Source organism: Epinephelus moara, chromosome 12 (assembly GCF_006386435.1).
Source record: "Epinephelus moara isolate mb chromosome 12, YSFRI_EMoa_1.0, whole genome shotgun sequence".
In the NCBI taxonomy this organism is placed as follows: Eukaryota; Metazoa; Chordata; class Actinopteri; order Perciformes; family Serranidae; genus Epinephelus; species Epinephelus moara.
The window spans coordinates 22,121,978-22,139,153 of record NC_065517.1 but is presented as its reverse complement, the minus strand read 5'-3'; the positions used below and the strand labels follow the sequence as shown (position 1 = coordinate 22,139,153).

The 17,176-nt window shown below is 41.8% G+C and overlaps 1 protein-coding gene across 1 annotated transcript in view; it reads left to right on the top strand.

Moving 5' to 3' along the window:
* Window positions 1-15,584, top strand: part of kcnk3a (potassium channel, subfamily K, member 3a) — a 55,324-nt gene extending 39,740 nt beyond the window's left edge. The window contains exon 2 of the mRNA XM_050058276.1: window positions 11,449-15,584. Coding sequence (XP_049914233.1) covers window positions 11,449-12,368 — 920 coding nt within the window. The 3' untranslated portion in view covers window positions 12,369-15,584. The remainder of the gene's footprint in view (window positions 1-11,448) is intronic.
* The last annotated feature ends 1,592 nt before the right edge of the window (window positions 15,585-17,176 follow it).

Sequence of the window (17,176 nt, the reverse complement as noted above, 5' to 3'; positions counted from 1 at the left end):
GAAAAGCTTTCTTTCTAATCCATACCTCGTTGAAAATAAATAAGGCAACTACAGTTTGCCTTTTTTTTCTAGATTCTTGATTGAACTCATTGACTTTAAATATTGATTCATTTTCTTTCCTGTGAAACATATTCCTAGAAATCCTTTGCTTTCACACACAGGGACATTACACAGCAGCTGTCAGCAGGGCCTTGTGGGTCAAAAGCCGGACGGAGTAATGGAAGGAGGCGGGAAGACCAGAGCTTGTGTTTGAGTGCCTGAATAAACAATCATGGGGTCGTCTGGAGTTTGAGGTGTCTGTGGCTGAGAATTGATAGGGGTCTGCAGGTCCACGTCTCAGATACAGACCGGACATCATTTGTGGGAAATTCAGGATCGCAGTCGACTTTTTTGACGTAACATCTTTGGGTGTTATCTGTGGAAATGTGTGATGCTTACAAGTGGGCAAGAGTTACAGTTTGTCAGGTTGTGTAATGATAACACGCAGCTGGAGATGAAAGTGAGCTGTGGAGAAGGCATGCTGGGAAGCAGAGTGGGCCGCTGCTCACAGACAGCCTGTATCAAAGCAGACGGCATGGTCCATGTTTATTTAGACGTTTGTTCAGAATGTTCCCCAGATCTGCGCGGCATTTTAGGGATGGCGTAAGCACAGATAAGAGTGACGTCACGCCTGAATGGCTGCTGCGGCCACCTGTACGGAGAAGAGCTGGGTTAGCCATATATGGCCGAATATTGTGATTGTGTGCAACACCTCTGAGCACACTTCAGCATTGCAGAAGGAATTTGTTTACTGAACGCTACAGTGATACACACCGACAGTAATGTCCTCTTAGTAGAGCTGTAAATTATCACAGTTACTCTGCTTCAACAGGAGTTTTTAACAGCCCATTCGCTCTGGACCTACGTCACGAGCGCTCAACAACATTATTTACAACACTGAGCCTTAATAGAAACTGATTTGGGGATCTCAGAAGACCAATTTATAATACATGGCATAGGAGTATGCAGTGTTGAACATTTTGAATGATTTATGAGAGCTGCAAGGCTGATGTGTTCATTCATAAGATCAGCATTTTTTGTAAATAATGTTATGAGTAGACTGTAAAAGGAGCCTGAGGTTACAAGGTTTTTCCTGTGTTTTTCTTGCATCCTTGCTCTTTCGTTTATGAGGTATGTGACATATGGTGCACAGGGTGTTGTCAATTATTGACAAGCACAGCCACAGCTGATTATTTCCCCTACACCTGTGAAATGGGTGGAGCAGTTTCTAATTAAGCTCAATGTTGTAAATAATGGTGTTGAACACTCTTGACGAAGGTCCAGGGGGACCGAAACGTTTGTGTTACTCATAAATCATGAAGCTGAGTAAGAGCAGTGTGCGGGAGTTTCTGTTCAAAGACTCAAGACAGTTGGATGTGTGAATATCTCTCCTCAATCAAAAAGCCCAGTTGCCACAGTAAAACTTTGACATTGTATGTTTCTGAAAACCACAGATATGTTGCATTGGTAGGTTTTATACATATCAACGTATGGTAAATGATGTAATATATAAGCTGACTTTGTTATTCAGAGGTGGGGAGGATGGTGGGTGGTGTGTCACCTAGGTGAGACGCCTGCCAAGCTACAGACCACTGTTGGACGCCAAAATAATAACAAAAACGGTTGTGATTTAGCGAGTCATTGTTGTTGTTTTTCTAGCGACTTTTTAGGCCCCAAAAGAGTTGGAGGCACCACTGCTTTTCCTCTAAGCAATGGATGAGATCAATCAGACAGTAGATGATTGTTATTGTCATGCAGGTGCGGTTGCACTGGGGGCCGTGGGGTGGGGCCCTCGCAAATGATTCAGATTGCAACTACACTTGTGTAAGACATTAAATCTCCGTTATGATTGTCTTATTTTGTCTTGTCTTGTCTCTTTTTTTGGTAAAATAGTCAGTAGCAATCTATAACAGATTATATGAATGCTTTTTCTACAGAAACAGTAAAAATTATTTTTTAAAAATCTGTTCAATTAAGTCAATAATTTCTTATTTTCTTTAATATTTTTGTCAGGTATAGGTATAGGTATGCAATGCTGATGTTGGTTACATGTATGTTAATATTGTCTAATGTCAAGTCTCTATTTGATTGTGTGACAAGATCATAGGATACAGTAGCTAGTTTAGGCGTCAAATCTGTCAAGACTGACAAGCTGGGCACATCTTTAAGTCCAGCGAGCAGTCATGCCTTTTAAACCGAAAAGCATCAGTAAGAAAGGACAAGAGAGAAATGAACAGGTGAAAAAAGTTGCAAAGCTCCCTAAAATAAGGTTCATTTGGCTTTTTTATAAACAGTTGCCAGTGGTGTGCGTGTGTGTGTGTGATTTATAGCCAGTAACTAGCGTACACTAGGGCCCGTGGTATCTACCTTTAACCACTGTTGTCATGTTATACCATTGTTATTGTGTATAAAGCGCTGGTGATGCATATGTTATATGTCACACTAGAGGCAGGCGCTCTTGTGTCACTCCTCTTTTACTGCTGCGATGCCGGCGTGCTGTCTAAAACCACACTTTGACTTTATAGAGGCCCTATAGTGTGATCTCTGTGTAAAAGTGGCTCTTGCAGCAGCCAGGGTTCTATTTCAACCCTTTAGCCCTTTGCCGTGTGTCATCCCCCCTCTCCTGTTATTCTCCGGCTGTGCTATAATAAAGGCAAAAAGCCCTAAAGAATAATCTTTAAAAAATGTCTGAGTCACCTTCAGTTATCACCACACACTCACAGCAATAAGCTCTACAAACAGCAGCAGGTGCTTTGCAATAACCAAAAGCACAGCAAACAATTTAATCACAATTTGTTACACGCTGGATTATTTATGTTCAGCATGTTACAGGTTTAATGTTGCATTTGTTTGTTGCCATTATGGATGTTCGTCTTTTGTAATTTGTTGTTTAATAAATGGATTTCCTTTATTCTCAATTAAGGATTTAGCACCAACATAGTCAATTTGTGTGACACAGTTAGCAAAGCAAGTTCATTTATATAGCATAATTTATATACTTGGGAAGTTTCAAAGTGCTTTACAGTGCTTTCATTTAACTTTAGAATAAATTAAACACACAGTTCCTCCTCATGTCGGATATGAGAAATCCACACTGTCTGACTGCGTCATATACAAGCTGGTTCCAGCTCTTCATTGAAGCTTTGTGGTGTTAATAAGTGACATCCAACTCAATGTTTTCAATGGCTGAGTCATTCAACCAAATGGAGATTTTCTAGACAAGTGGTTCCCAGCTGGTGGGTCGCAGTTCTATTCTGAATGGACAAGTGACTCTCAAACTTGTCCAGTTTGTAAAAAAAACACACTTTAATTTGAAGTACAGTGAATTTCCAGACCCGAGCTTTTATTTTGAAGTGCCCTTCCTTGCTGTAGAGTGAGTGACTAATGGACAGCTACCTGACAGAGACAGCAAACTAGCTCGATGACATGGCCAAACTCAAGTATGACACTGAATGTATTAAACTGTGTGGACTAATGACTAAGAAGAAATCTGGACCCTGTAGCTGGACCAGCTGGGAACCAGAGGTCTAGATGAACTACTCATCTACAAACATCCCCAAAATTCACCCTGATATATTTGGCGTCCTTAGACAGATTTAAAATCCACTAAAATATTTGAATAGGTTTTAACAATATATAAGTGCACAGCATGAGTTTGTGCTGAGTCAAAAACAGAAAAATAAAAGACAAATTTACACAAGAATGATTGTTTAAAAGATATGTCACTTTACATACAAGAAACTTTTTGTTTGACAGCAGTATCAGTGACATTAGAGCCTTTAAAAGAGACCACACCTCCTCTCCTTTACAGCAAACACTTAATGAACTACACAAGATGCTATCTGTTTATTATACCTGAGCGATTACACAGAGACAACAGTTTCCAGCCGGCTACTGTTTTCACCTTTGCCTCTCAGTCTGGAGTGAAACCCTGCACCACACACACACACACACACACACACACACACACACACACTGATGAGTGTATTACACACACACACACACACACACACACACACTGATGAGTGTATTATACAGCATGGCACTGGTTGGTCTCCGGGGTGCAGAGATGTCTGAGGACATTATCAGTCACCACTGAACCCCAGAGAGCAACGCTGCCACCAGCATTTCTGTTACAGAGTCCACATCCTGAAGTCTCCTCTGCAGAGACTCTTTGTGTTGGATGTATGCTTCATAAAATGATTTCAGCCCCACTGGTGTGCATGCATTTGTATTTCATGTTATATATTTTGACATCTGAAAAAACACATATTTCACCTCTGTTTTTTGTGTGCATGTGTTTCTTTTTTTTCATTTATTATAAGCCCCTAATAAATGCGTCGCCTCTTTGAGAGTCCTGCCCCATTAGCCGAGGTGATGTGCTTGATGAATAGGTTGTGCTCCTCATTTGGATGGCGAGAACAAATTGTGCCTGGTAATCAATGAAAATTTAATTGAGTGACAGAGAGCCGGAGCCCTAACAGGCACATTATGCCATTCTTTGATGTATTTTCAAAGCCCGTTTTTTCATCCCTGCCTAATTAATCAGTATAATGAAGACTTTGGATGCAGTGGCCGACGCTGTGTTGTAGAGGCAGATGTCACGAGGAAGGGAACTGCATGTGCTGAGCTGTCATCTTTGGAGGCGAAGTAGCAATTGCAGGACCAAAAGGCGAAACAACAGCCCGCACCAGTGATATTATTTGCATTGCTACAGATGAGCAGTGTTGGAAGATAACATTTAATTAGACAATCGGAGTGAGGGTTAATGTGGCATGGCACTGAATGAAGCTGTGCGCCTATCTGCTAAAATGAATGAGAGGATTCGGAACTGTGAAATGAATTATAGGGTGGGGAAAAAAAGCAACTTGAAATTAAATTTCCAAATTATATTAACAGCATTTCAGAATGGCAAAGATATCAGAGCGGATTATGTCTCCTCTCTATGAAATGATTTGTTTTGAAGCACTTAAATTAGCCTGTTGCTGGAGGCTTTAACTTAAATGATTGGTTGTAAATTACGCTTCTGTAATGAGAGGCAGCAGCAGTGAGGGAATGATGAGAGTTTAGAGTATGGTGCACCTGTGTTCAGCTGACATTTATAAGCCCGAGCCTCCCCTGCTTGTTAGTTTTGCCTAATAGGTCTTTTAAAAGCTGTTATTGCCTTTCAATGTTATGCAATTTTCGTATTTTCTTTAGCAGGATAATTACAGAAATCAGGTTATGAGACAATCAGCCCCGAGTTCAAAGAGATTTTCCTTTTATAAGTTGCAACAATCCTTCCACAAATTCAGACACTGAGCTAATTTTAGAGGAAATTACAGGAAAAAAACCTGTAATTTCCCAGATGTCTGCTCTGTGATTTTCCCCGTCTATCTGTGAAATATGTGCAAATAGTTGCAGCCAAATGTGTTTAGTATTAATGCTTCAGCGTCAGACAGCCAGTGCAGAGTCTGGGGTTCTTCACATGTCAATCAGACCTCTTTGGCCAATTGTTTTTTTCACCTTTCAGAGCGGTGAGCCTGCATTTTTTTCCCTGCCAGTGGCAATGACTGTAATCTATGTAAACAGAGTGAGTGGCCCTGGTGGCTCCCCCCCCCCCTGCGTGCCAGGACAAGCCGTGGAGACGTCCTGTCTCATGATAACTTTGTCACTGCTGTTGGGGGGAGCGGGTGAGGGTGAGGCTCGGGGAGGAGAGGGAAGGATGAGCTTGTCATGCGGGTCTCTCCGATCTCTCTCACGCGGCAGTGGCGGGACTGCTGGCCTTGTCGCCTCCAGCTCCTGCGTCTGCTGTTGACGAGCACCGCTGTCACTCCGGTCGTCCACGTGTCTCGATAAGCTGCTCCCTGCTGCTGACAGCTCGTGACAGGCCTGCAGCTCGGCCTGTGTGCTCACCTGAACACACTGTCCTGCTCTCTCTGTCATGATGGTCAATAAGTTTACTTACAGGCGTGGATGTAAAATGTAACTCTTAAAGTGACACTAGAGTGACCCTTTAAATAAGATATAACACAATCTCCCTCTTGAAATATAAAAATTCAATCTGAAGGGAATAAAACTCACTCAAGCTCAATTTAATACACTCTTATTGCCCTCACAACCTCATCTAGTCTGGTATGACCAGTACCTTATATTGGCAAGGAGAGACAGAAGAATGAGGTAAAGATAATATTTAATACAGAATATCAATGTACAGATTAACAGATGATTTGTGCTGGTTAAGATTTAACAGAAGTCTTTAGAACCTGGACACTAGAGGGAGATATTTTGTGATCGACCATGGAGTCCAGACACTGGTGGTGGTGGTGTTGGTGGCTGATGACTCTTAGGCTGGTGGCTGCTGAGGATGATGAGGCTGATGAATCTGTGAAGACTGGGTGGTGATGGGGAGGTGGAGGGTGCACACGACGGCAGCAAGAAAGAACTACAGCAGAGAAAGAACCATATTTAAAATGAGGAGCAGTAAGATGAGGCTGACAGAGAAGTTGTGTGGCTGCGTTATTGGTTGATTCTGAATCAGATCAGCTGATGACTCAATTAACCTACCCAGACAATGACAACTAGAGATAGTGAATGAGCATACGTGCAAGGAGTGAATGGCAGGGTGAGAAAGAAACTTACAGCCTGAGCATGAAAAGTATTGTCTTCCTGACTGAACTTTCACTGGAGCTTCATTGTTTAAACGGTGTGCCATGAATCAATTCTTTTTCCTGCATTTTCTGAATCAATTTACGTTAACGCTGTTCATTCCCAACAAGTCGACACTTAATTCCTGGATCCACTTTGGTTGAACCAATCCAACAGCAGCTAGTCGAGTTGCAGGAGAGAACCATAAAGACGCAAATTTATGTTACTGAGTGCCAGTTGGAATAAAAAAATGATACCGCTAAGAAAGCTAAGACAGGAATTGCAGTTTGCAAAGTGTGCAGGTTGAAAATTGAGGAAATGCAACAACTTCAAGAGATTTGTTTTACAAATTAATACAAAATTTAAAAAGCATTTGTGATTTTTGTAAATTATGTATATCATTACTTTGCTGTTAAAGTAGCATTTCATTTAGTGAAGAGTGCATCATGACCTGTTTAGGACTCAACAAAAAAAATTGCCTTGTTTAGGACTCAGAACTCAAGGTTTAGGTCCCAAGACTTGCCTGCCTTGACTTGAGACCAGAGTACAAAGACTTAAGACTTCCTTTAACTTGCAAAACACTGACTTGGTCACGCCTCTGCTTAACTGTACTCAAATATGCCCTGGCCTTAACCACACAACCCAGTCTCACTCTGAAGCCGCCAAAATCCCGTGCTTAGGCAGTGACTTACCGCATCAGACACTGACGAAAAAAGCCGCCCTTTGACATCGGCATGATACGTGGCTGGTCGCCATTATAGTTTAATGGCGACCAGTGGCGTCAGGGGGAAATGCAACAGGACAAGAATGAAAGTTTAGGCGGAAAAAGTCAGAAAGGGACAGGTGGGAGGGATGGTGGATGGGTCCAACAAACACCCACTTTAAGAGCGGTGTTTGCCACTTGTAAGATTATAAAGCCAAATCCTGTTCTATTTTCCTAAACCCAACCACGCAAGTTAGATTTCCTGTGAAAAAGGAGGTCTGTTTTGAAAGAAGACAATGCATGTAACAGACAGAACTTGACACGGTGTCCCAGAATGTCAACAACCAACACACCCAGGGTACCTTGCATGTTGTATCTGGACATGGAAAGTCCATGACCAAACGTAGATATGTGAAGAGGTTGGAGTAATAATGTGTTGAACCACAATGTGGCCTCACTAAACCACATTAACTTACACTAACACTAACACCAAACATGTGAACCAAACATAATTGTGTATGGGATATAATATGAAGAGGATTAGTGTTTCGTTATGGCTGACTTTTATGTAGCACTTTGTACAAATCTGGGAACCTTCGTCTGCTTGTTGACACTATTTGAACTTTCTTTGAGATCATATGTTTTGATAAGTTCTCTGATGAGAGGCAAATGGCAGAACAAATCACGACGCCGAAAATTTGTTTTCTTATCAAACAGTTTTTTCCATTGGATTCATCCCGGGGTTCAGGCAGGAGTAAATACCTCTGCAAGGCTGAAGTAAATGCAATTTAGGATTATAATATTTTCTGATGCAGACCTTGAGGGGAGAGTTGTACCTTCACATGAAAGTAATAATGCAAATTTTCTTCAAAGATTTATGATTTTTAATATATATTCATGATGGATCAATAGGAGACATTAATATTCACAGACCTGAGCTGAAGTGTGGGGGAGCAGACTGACCATACAGACTTGTGCATTTCTGATTAGCAGTATCTGCTGGGGGGAAAGAAAGCCAGTCATAGTGGCCAAAGGAACCTGATTTATGTTGTTGTTGTACTGGTTTAAGAAGTTGACATATTGTACAGTAGTGAGTCCCACCCAGAGGCAATGGGATCCTGGGAGGAAGTGCTCCTGTAGTAGCAGCGCGCGGTACGTGAGAAAACTTTGGAGTAGCTCAACTAGTTAAAAAAGAATAGGAATATGAGGATGTGAACACTAGTTAGCAAGTAAGATTATTTAAAAGTAATCACTAAACAAGGTGTCATCAATTGCATTTGTCAAAGGGCCAGAGAGTTTCTAAGCAGACACTGTGGGGGGGCCACACTTTGAAAAAAAATATAATTAAATTGATCTGGACCTCACTAGCATTGGTAAATAATTTAAGTAATAATTCTTTAGTAATATAGTAACATTTTGAGGAATAAATTCATTATTAGAATAAAACAAATGTTAAATAAGAGGTTTGTTCTTGTTCTTAAATGAAGATATGGTACAGGCCACATTCAGTTTATTAAAGACGGCTTTAATTATCCAATTCACACCGCCCACCCCTCAAAAATATGCATTAATTAACCATGCAAACCCGACACAGCCCACAAATCGCCAACTTTATGCATAACAGTAGCAAGACTGAGGGCAGAGACACAGACAGAGACGAGAACTGTCCGTGTTTGAGAGAGGGTAAGAGGAGGTGGAAGGTGGACTATTACACACAGTGTTTCTGTCAGTTATCAATAACTTACTGGGAACACTTATATTTTCTAGTGAGCTTACCTGGATCCACCCTGTGAGTTGTAGGCTGACTTGTGCATCACTACTGCTCTCAAATAATTAGCTGACAGGTGGATTTTTAACATCTTTAGTAACTGCAGCGTAGGGATTGGTTAATAATTTCTAATAGAATTATTTCCATCTCAGTTGTTCTTGGAGTTGCTTTAATGTAGGAAGACAAAATGCTGAACACTGAAACAATGTTTTTTTCCTCCTCACATTTTCTGAATTCACATTTCCCAGATGGGAAGCCATACGTCACCTGTAGGCCACTGGTATACGATCACTGCAATAAACCGTTGGAAAAGTTAGCAATGTAATGCAAAACAGATAAAGTGCTGACAATTAGCCAGGGGTGTAAAGTCAGGGGGAGCAAACAGGCAATTGTCTGCGGGCCCCCACAGTATGTTGGGAAAAGAGGCTCCCTGACAGCCACTCATATTGCCACATTTTGCAATGAACCCTCCCATAAAGGCACTACACTGCTGCTGCCCCTTCCAGCTATCCTATGACAGGTGGATACTGTTAGTTCAGCCCTTGATGGACTTTTTTGCGTGGTGCCCCCCAGAGCCGAGGACTGCAACTGCAATTAGCTACTGATAAACGGTTGAAATAGATACTTAATCATAATGGATAAATAGTTTTAATTGATTAACTGTAGACCTAATGGATAAACAGTTGAAACAGCTGTAAGTAAATTATTTTAGCTGTTTCAACTCAATTAAGCAATCGAAAATAAAGCTTAAGCAATTCATAAATTGTTGAAATGTCCAGCTTCTGCCATTCCAAGTCGTCGTAGTATGAATGCAAACTTCAGTCTGTGTTAAATATCATCTAGTTTATCCAATATATTTTCAGTATCATCTCGAACGCACCATCATTAATGTCATCAAATGGCCGGAGAGTCAGTCTCTCTGCTAAAGTGGACTGTAATAAATTGGCCACTAATCAGACTAGAGTACTCATTAGTCATCTCACCGTCATCAGAAAATGGGATAAACGTCTTTGTGGGGGTGAGATTAAAAATAGGCAATGCTGCTAAGAAGCAAACTGTCTCTTTGCTCGGTGAACGGGTCAGGTTTTTCCTTCCACGAGGAGATACATCAGTTGTAATGGCTCTCATTTCGGCGGCCCAACTGGGAAAGCTTTAAACAGATTTGGCACCAGACAGACAGATGGCTCAACCGCACGGATCAGTGTGACAATAAAACCAGAGCCCAAAGAATTAAATCAACCCGGGGAGTAATTACATTCAAACTATTGGTCAACCTTTTCCATTTGCTGATCACATTGTTATCAGGGACATCATCTCTCGGCTCCTGTGTGCAACAGGTCCACATGCGGGGAATAAATCTCGGGCGGTAATGATGTTGCATGCGAGGGCGCCGTATCCTGTGGGACAATAGGAGTGAGAGGATGACGTGATGAGGCAAAAGGTTAGTGCTTAACCTGAAATATGCCGGAAGGAAGCTCAAATCCATCCTGAAATTCATGAGCTCTACAGTGTGAGTGCATACAGAATCATTCAGAGTCACAGTGAGTCATATCTGAAATTGGCTGGTGGTGAGCACTCGGTAGTATTCAGTCGCCGACAATATGTCTATATAGTAAATGGTTTATTACCCATTCTCAGTTTTATGGGATATAAATTACTGAAAAGCTCCTTCTTAAAACTTTGACGTGGCATGTTCTGTGCCACGGAGCTGCTTAATTAACTCTGCATTTTTGTGGGGAGTTTGTATTCCCTTTTTCAGGCTGTGTCACTGTTCAGAGGACTCACTGGAGCGCACACAAACCACGCTGCTGCCTTATTCTATTGTGCTGTAGGGGTATTGTAATCCCACAATTCAAAGGACTCCAGGACAAAGAGTGTCTTTGTTACATAAACAAAACAAGGACCAATATCTGCAGCGTGCCCTGTACTGTCCTGTTTATTTGTTCTGGAAAAATGTAGAGGACTAATTAGGCGCAAATGTACTCATTAGGTGAAGTCACTCTGCGGAGACCAATTGTCAATGAATTATTCAAGCTCTCTCTCCCCATACACGACATCAATACTTGGCCATTCCCGCCACACCGCTGTGCATTCTCATCTTCAATTGCGTTCGGCCGCTGTGAAATGAAGAGTCTTTGAATTTGTAAAAAGTGCTGCTCAAAGAATACAAATCATTTATATCTGTCTGCTCGGGGTTTAACTATCTTTTCCCGGCCTCCAGCCTTCTTTTCTCAGACCCCTGTCCTCTGCACTGTAGATTTAATTAGTTCTGCCCCAGTAACCCTGCTCCTTTCTCCTTCTTTTCCCCCAGGATACGGCCATGCAGCCCCCAGCACAGATGGAGGGAAGGTGTTCTGCATGCTTTACGCCCTCCTGGGCATCCCTCTCACCTTGGTCATGTTCCAGAGCGTGGGCGAGCGGATCAACACCTTCGTCAGGTACCTGCTCCACCGCCTGAAGAAGTGCCTTGGCATGAGGCGCACCGAGGTCTCCATGGTCAACATGGTGACAATCGGCTTCATATCCTGCATGAGCACGCTGTGCGTCGGGGCGCTGGCCTTCTCGCACTTTGAGGGGTGGAGCTTCTTTCACGCTTACTACTACTGCTTCATCACGCTCACCACCATCGGCTTCGGGGACTATGTGGCGCTGCAGAATGAGCAGGCCCTCCAAACCCAGCCGGAGTACGTGGCCTTCAGCTTCATCTACATCCTGACGGGCCTGGCTGTGATCGGAGCCTTCCTCAACTTGGCGGTGCTGCGGTTCATGACCATGAACGCCGAGGATGAGAAGCGGGATGCTGAGCAGAGGGCGCTCCTCGCTCATAACGGTCAGGCGGGTGGACACATCCACTGTTCTGTAGACCCCGCTTCCACCTCCTCCACGCCGTCTGGGTGCGGCGGAGGAAGCGCAGTAGGAGGCAGTGGTGGAGGGGCGGCGAGTCGGGGTCTACGTAACGTTTATGCTGAAGTGCTCCACTTCCAATCCATGTGCTCCTGCCTTTGGTACAAGAGTAGAGAGAAGCTGCAATACTCCATACCCATGATCATCCCACGTGACCTCTCCACCTCGGACACGTACATGGAGCAGGGAGAGGCTTTTACCAACCCCCTGCACTCTAACGGCTGTGTGTGCACCCTGCAACGCCACTCGGGAATCAGCTCAGTTTCCACGGGTCTGCACAGCATCAACACCTACAGAAGACTCAATAAACGCAGGAGCTCCATCTAAACTCGAAGAACTCAATACTTTAAGGTCAAGTCCACACAGGAGGAACCTTCTACTGTGGTACGGGATTAGCTGAGGACAGCAGGGGGACACAACTCCAGTCCTAAAGACACGCAGCACTCCTGATGTTGGCTTCTCTCTGGCAGCCTCCAGACTCCATGTATTTAACTTCCATTAGCAAAGCACAAACCATTTAGGACTAACATCGTTACTGATGTCACTGAGAAGTAATGCTAATGGTTGTTTAAGAAGCATTCGTTACACAAACTCTGGAATTGTTGCTGTTAGAAGACAGGGAGAAAGAAACACGTGCAGCTCTCTCTGTACATCTGAATTCTTATATTAAATATCACAATATTGAATTCAGTTATTTTCTTTGTTAATAAGACAGAATTTCATGTTTTAATATGAAAAGGGACAGAGTACACTGTGAGACACGTTTTTAAGAAGGATTGTACATAATGCCCCGCTTAGAAGAAATATTTTATTGTGTAATCTTAAATCCACCTTTACCAAAAAAAGACTCTCCAAAAGGACTCTTTGGTTGTATTATACTCACTGCAGTGAAACTAAAAAGGTGTATATATTTGGACACTTCTCTCGTAGGTGTGTTTGAGGAAAAGCTTATTTTTTCAGTGAAAGATTTAAAACAAAAATGATTCTCCGTGTCTTATCCTGTGTGTCTGTAACTGAAGTTCAGGTTCAAGCCACTCTCTCTGTTTTCATCTGTTTGTTTGTTTTTCTTCCATGAGAAAACTCATGTCGATGGCATTTAAATGACGATGGAGAATGATCGGGCAGGTTTGGCTTAAACGTCTTTCTGAATGACGGGACACCTGTAGCTGTCGTGGGGATAAAACCCATGACGGTGCCTCTAACCACTAGGGGTGTACATCACTAGTTTCATCACGATACAATGTTATATCGATTCTTTGGACAACAATACGATATTTGCTGATTTTACAACGTCTTATGATTTCGATTCAGTTAAGTTCAGACAATATCATCTGCCCATTTAACACAATTGGTCACCGAAGAGGCTGCTACTTATTACTTTGCTTTTGGCCATGAAAGATAAAAACAACACCTACAGCTATAGGTATAGCTATCACAATTAAGTGCAGTAAAGTTTACTTGGAAGTGGCTCCACTAACACACATAAAACAGCTCATGGGATAAGTTAACCTTCAGGGCTTTCTGCCAAAAATCGTTTCACTTTGACCCAAATGCTAACCTTTTTCCTAAAACCTCAAGACTATCTGTCTTAAAGCACTGAAGACAAACTTCTCCCAACAGCCATAAAACATGGATTAAAAACAAAATAATTTTCCAGTGTGTGAGTTTCAGGGGGATTTAGTGGCATCTAGTGGTGAGTATTGCAGATTGCAACCAGCTGAAACGTCTCCCGGTTAGGATTCCTTCAGTGTTCATTGTTCAGGTTTTTTTTTTACTGGGCACCAAATTACCCACAGAGGTCTCCTCCTCTCCGGAACAAACGGACCAGTTGAATAAAACCAGTAAGAACACTGAATAAATCAGTTTCACAATAGAAATCAGTCTGTCTCCTAGCTGCTAGCCGCTAACCCAGCACCTGCTAATGTGTGCTCACCTTTTTTCTCTGATAGCTTAAGGTCCAGATGTCCAGGAGTTTTTTTTTCAGGAGCTGAATTATCCACAGAGGTCTCTTGCTCTCTAAAACAAACAGACCAGGTGATTTCAACCAGTAAAAACACAGAATAAAGCAGTGTTACGTTAAAAATAAGTGTTTTTCCATTGCTGTTTGGCTCATAGCGTAGGGGCTGCTAACTACGATTGCTAATGTGAAAACACAAAAACCAGAAATCTTGAAAAATATGAATGACGCTATCTAAAGCCAGTGTTTGGTTTGTCCATTTTGGGCTTCTGTAGAAACATGGCAGTGCAACATGGTGATCTTCGTAGACCCACTCCTTATGTAGTTCATTTTAAGGTAACAAAAACACAATGATTTTTATTTTCCGGTGATTTTACACAAAGGAAAACGTATCCATTTCTGCCAATATATCCCTCTAAATAACACACACTGGACCATTAATAGAATTCACAAAAGTATAAATTTGTTAGTCACCATTATTAGCTTAAGCACTTTCACACTGCAGAAATTAGCCTAGCGACTAGCAGAGTTTTCCTCTGTTCATAGCCTAACTAATTACATGTATTATTTATACTTTTTCTTACTCACCATTGTGAGTACCGTGTTCTGTCATCTCCTGACAGAACAGCACGTTTGAATCTCAGCCTGCATGTGTGTTTTTTCAGATTTACATTGTTAAAACGGAGCAGCTAATGTTGCCGTAGCGAGAAGTTAGCAGAGTGATACACTGTCCAGGCAGGTACGACTGATTTATTCCCGAGTAAATAACATTATCCTCATCTTTTCTTCATGGTTGCTTGTCAGTATCAGCCTGGTGCTGTTTGACGGTGACACAGAATTTCAAAGTAAAGGCGTATCATAAAGATGACGATATTGGATCGTTGAACACTGAATCGATATATCAAGATCAATGGATGGTTACACCCCTACTAACCACTAGGCCTCCCTGCCGACCCTTTCAGACCTCATCACTATGAATTTCTTTTCATAGTTTCTTCCTGTGCATCAGACTATCTTATCATCATATGTTTTCATATAGCACAACTATATTCTGATAGTTTAACTCAGAGCATGTGAGCTCACTTTGTGCATAGTAGAGAGTCTTATCTTATTCACTGCCGCACCAGAAGGCTGGTGTGTGTGTGTGTGTGTGTGTGTGTGTGTGTGTGTGTGTGTGTGTGTGTGTGTGTGTGTGCTTCAGGGCGCTGGAATTCAGTGCACTATTTTATTTGATTTTTTAATTTAATGGAATCACATTGTGTTTTGTTATGTAAATGAGACGCCCTGAATAATTCTCTCTTGTGTTATACGTCTGAGATGTTTGACTCTGTGTTATTAATGATTGAGAATAATAGCAGTACACCTCACTAATAAATGGCCTCAGAGTTTGCACCTCATGCACTTAGGGGGTCTTTGCTCCAGCCCCACCTAAACACACTTGATTCAGCCAACTGAGGTCTTTATGCAGTGTTTATTTTTTTTGTTCTTACATAATCCTTATCTTATTTTTTTGTAGTTTTACTTGACAATGTCTCAATATTTTAGTCATATCACTTTTGGTCACAATTTCATCTTTTCTTTTTCTACTGGAACATTCTTATTAACGTCAGTCAGCGTCTGTCATGAACTGAAGGAGGGGCTGCAGTTGGCTCTCTGTGTGGCTATACATTGACAGTATGTTCTTTTCTTCAATCATAATAAAATATGATTTAATTTAAAACAACTGTTTGTTCATTTGAGTGTCAAATGGTCTAATAACCTTATTTCATGTTAGTATTTGTTATTTGATATGATCAGTGTTAACTTTTCATCAGGGTTTACTGTAGGTGTATTAAATATGGCTGTTGATCATTCACTTTGCTGAGAAATCTACTGCAATGAGTGTTCACATACTGTATAGCCAAGGCCTGCTGAAAACCACATTAATAATCAGGAGACATTTTAATATTCATTAATTTTATAGCAATTACCATTCTGCCATTTGTTGGTTGATTTTTCTGAATAAAAACATAATTATTGGTGGCACAATAGCTCTTAATATTGCTTAAATTTTCTTCTGTATTGTCTCATTTTTTCTACAAACACAAACTTATGACATCAGAGAAATTTGACACTATAATCATATAATAATGGCTATACCGGTGGTGATTCCTGGGTTTACATGCAATCTAGTGTCCTGGTTATGTAGGGTGACCAAATCCCAACAAACAAAATGTGGGACAAAGAGTATGTTTGTGTTGGACACGGCTGAGAGGTTGAAAAATAGCACAAAAAGAATATCCAGAGAGTTGCCTTCCACTGGCTTCACCCAGTTATAAGTGCAGTAGTTTCCCAGTCTTTGTTGTAGGCGCCCTTTCTTTGTGGTAGTTTCCATCATATTCCACCTACGTCTGTGACTTTGTGTGGATTTGCTCTTTTCCCTGTTGGGCACAGAGTAGCAAAGACAGTGACGTTCACCTGCACTTGACCCACATGTGCGCAGTTTGATTGACATCAAACACAGACCCGTGATGACAGCCTTCCCTGCTTTTTCACAGCCACTGAAAAAAGGACAGATTTTAGAGAAGCCTCAGTCCTGCAGGGGTTTGACTTCTGAGAACAAATGTACAACATTGTCAGTGGGATATGTGGGATGTAGGACAAGGGGTAAAATTGCTATGTAATCCCTCGTGGTCACCTTATGGTTACGATCGGGTGTTCTGAATGATGTTCAGAAACCTGGTGAATCTGAACTAACATTTAAAACAAATCAACACAAACAAACTCAATGTTTGAGGCAGCGGTAGACCAGCAACTCCCATAATCTGCAAGGTACTGTTGTAGTCAATGAGTGCGTTTACACGGACAGTTTAATTCCCTTTTCATTCGGAATGAAAGTTCATTCCTATTAAAAGTGATCTTGTAAACACCTAATTCAGAATGAAAATTGCCAGTGTGATTGAAAATTCATTCCGATGTAAGGGGCTGGAATATTCCGTTGCTAAATCCGAATGAAAGAATTTCTCGCACTTGTATACACTCATTCGTCTTTAGGCTCATTCCGGTCTTTCTGCGCATGCTCGTTTCCTTGCCCTTCTGGCGCGATGACGTATATAGTGTGAGCGCGACAAGACGGCAGCTTCTAAAAACAAGAGATGAAGAAGTCTCCCTTCTTCGACCTTCTACCTCTCTTCTCCTC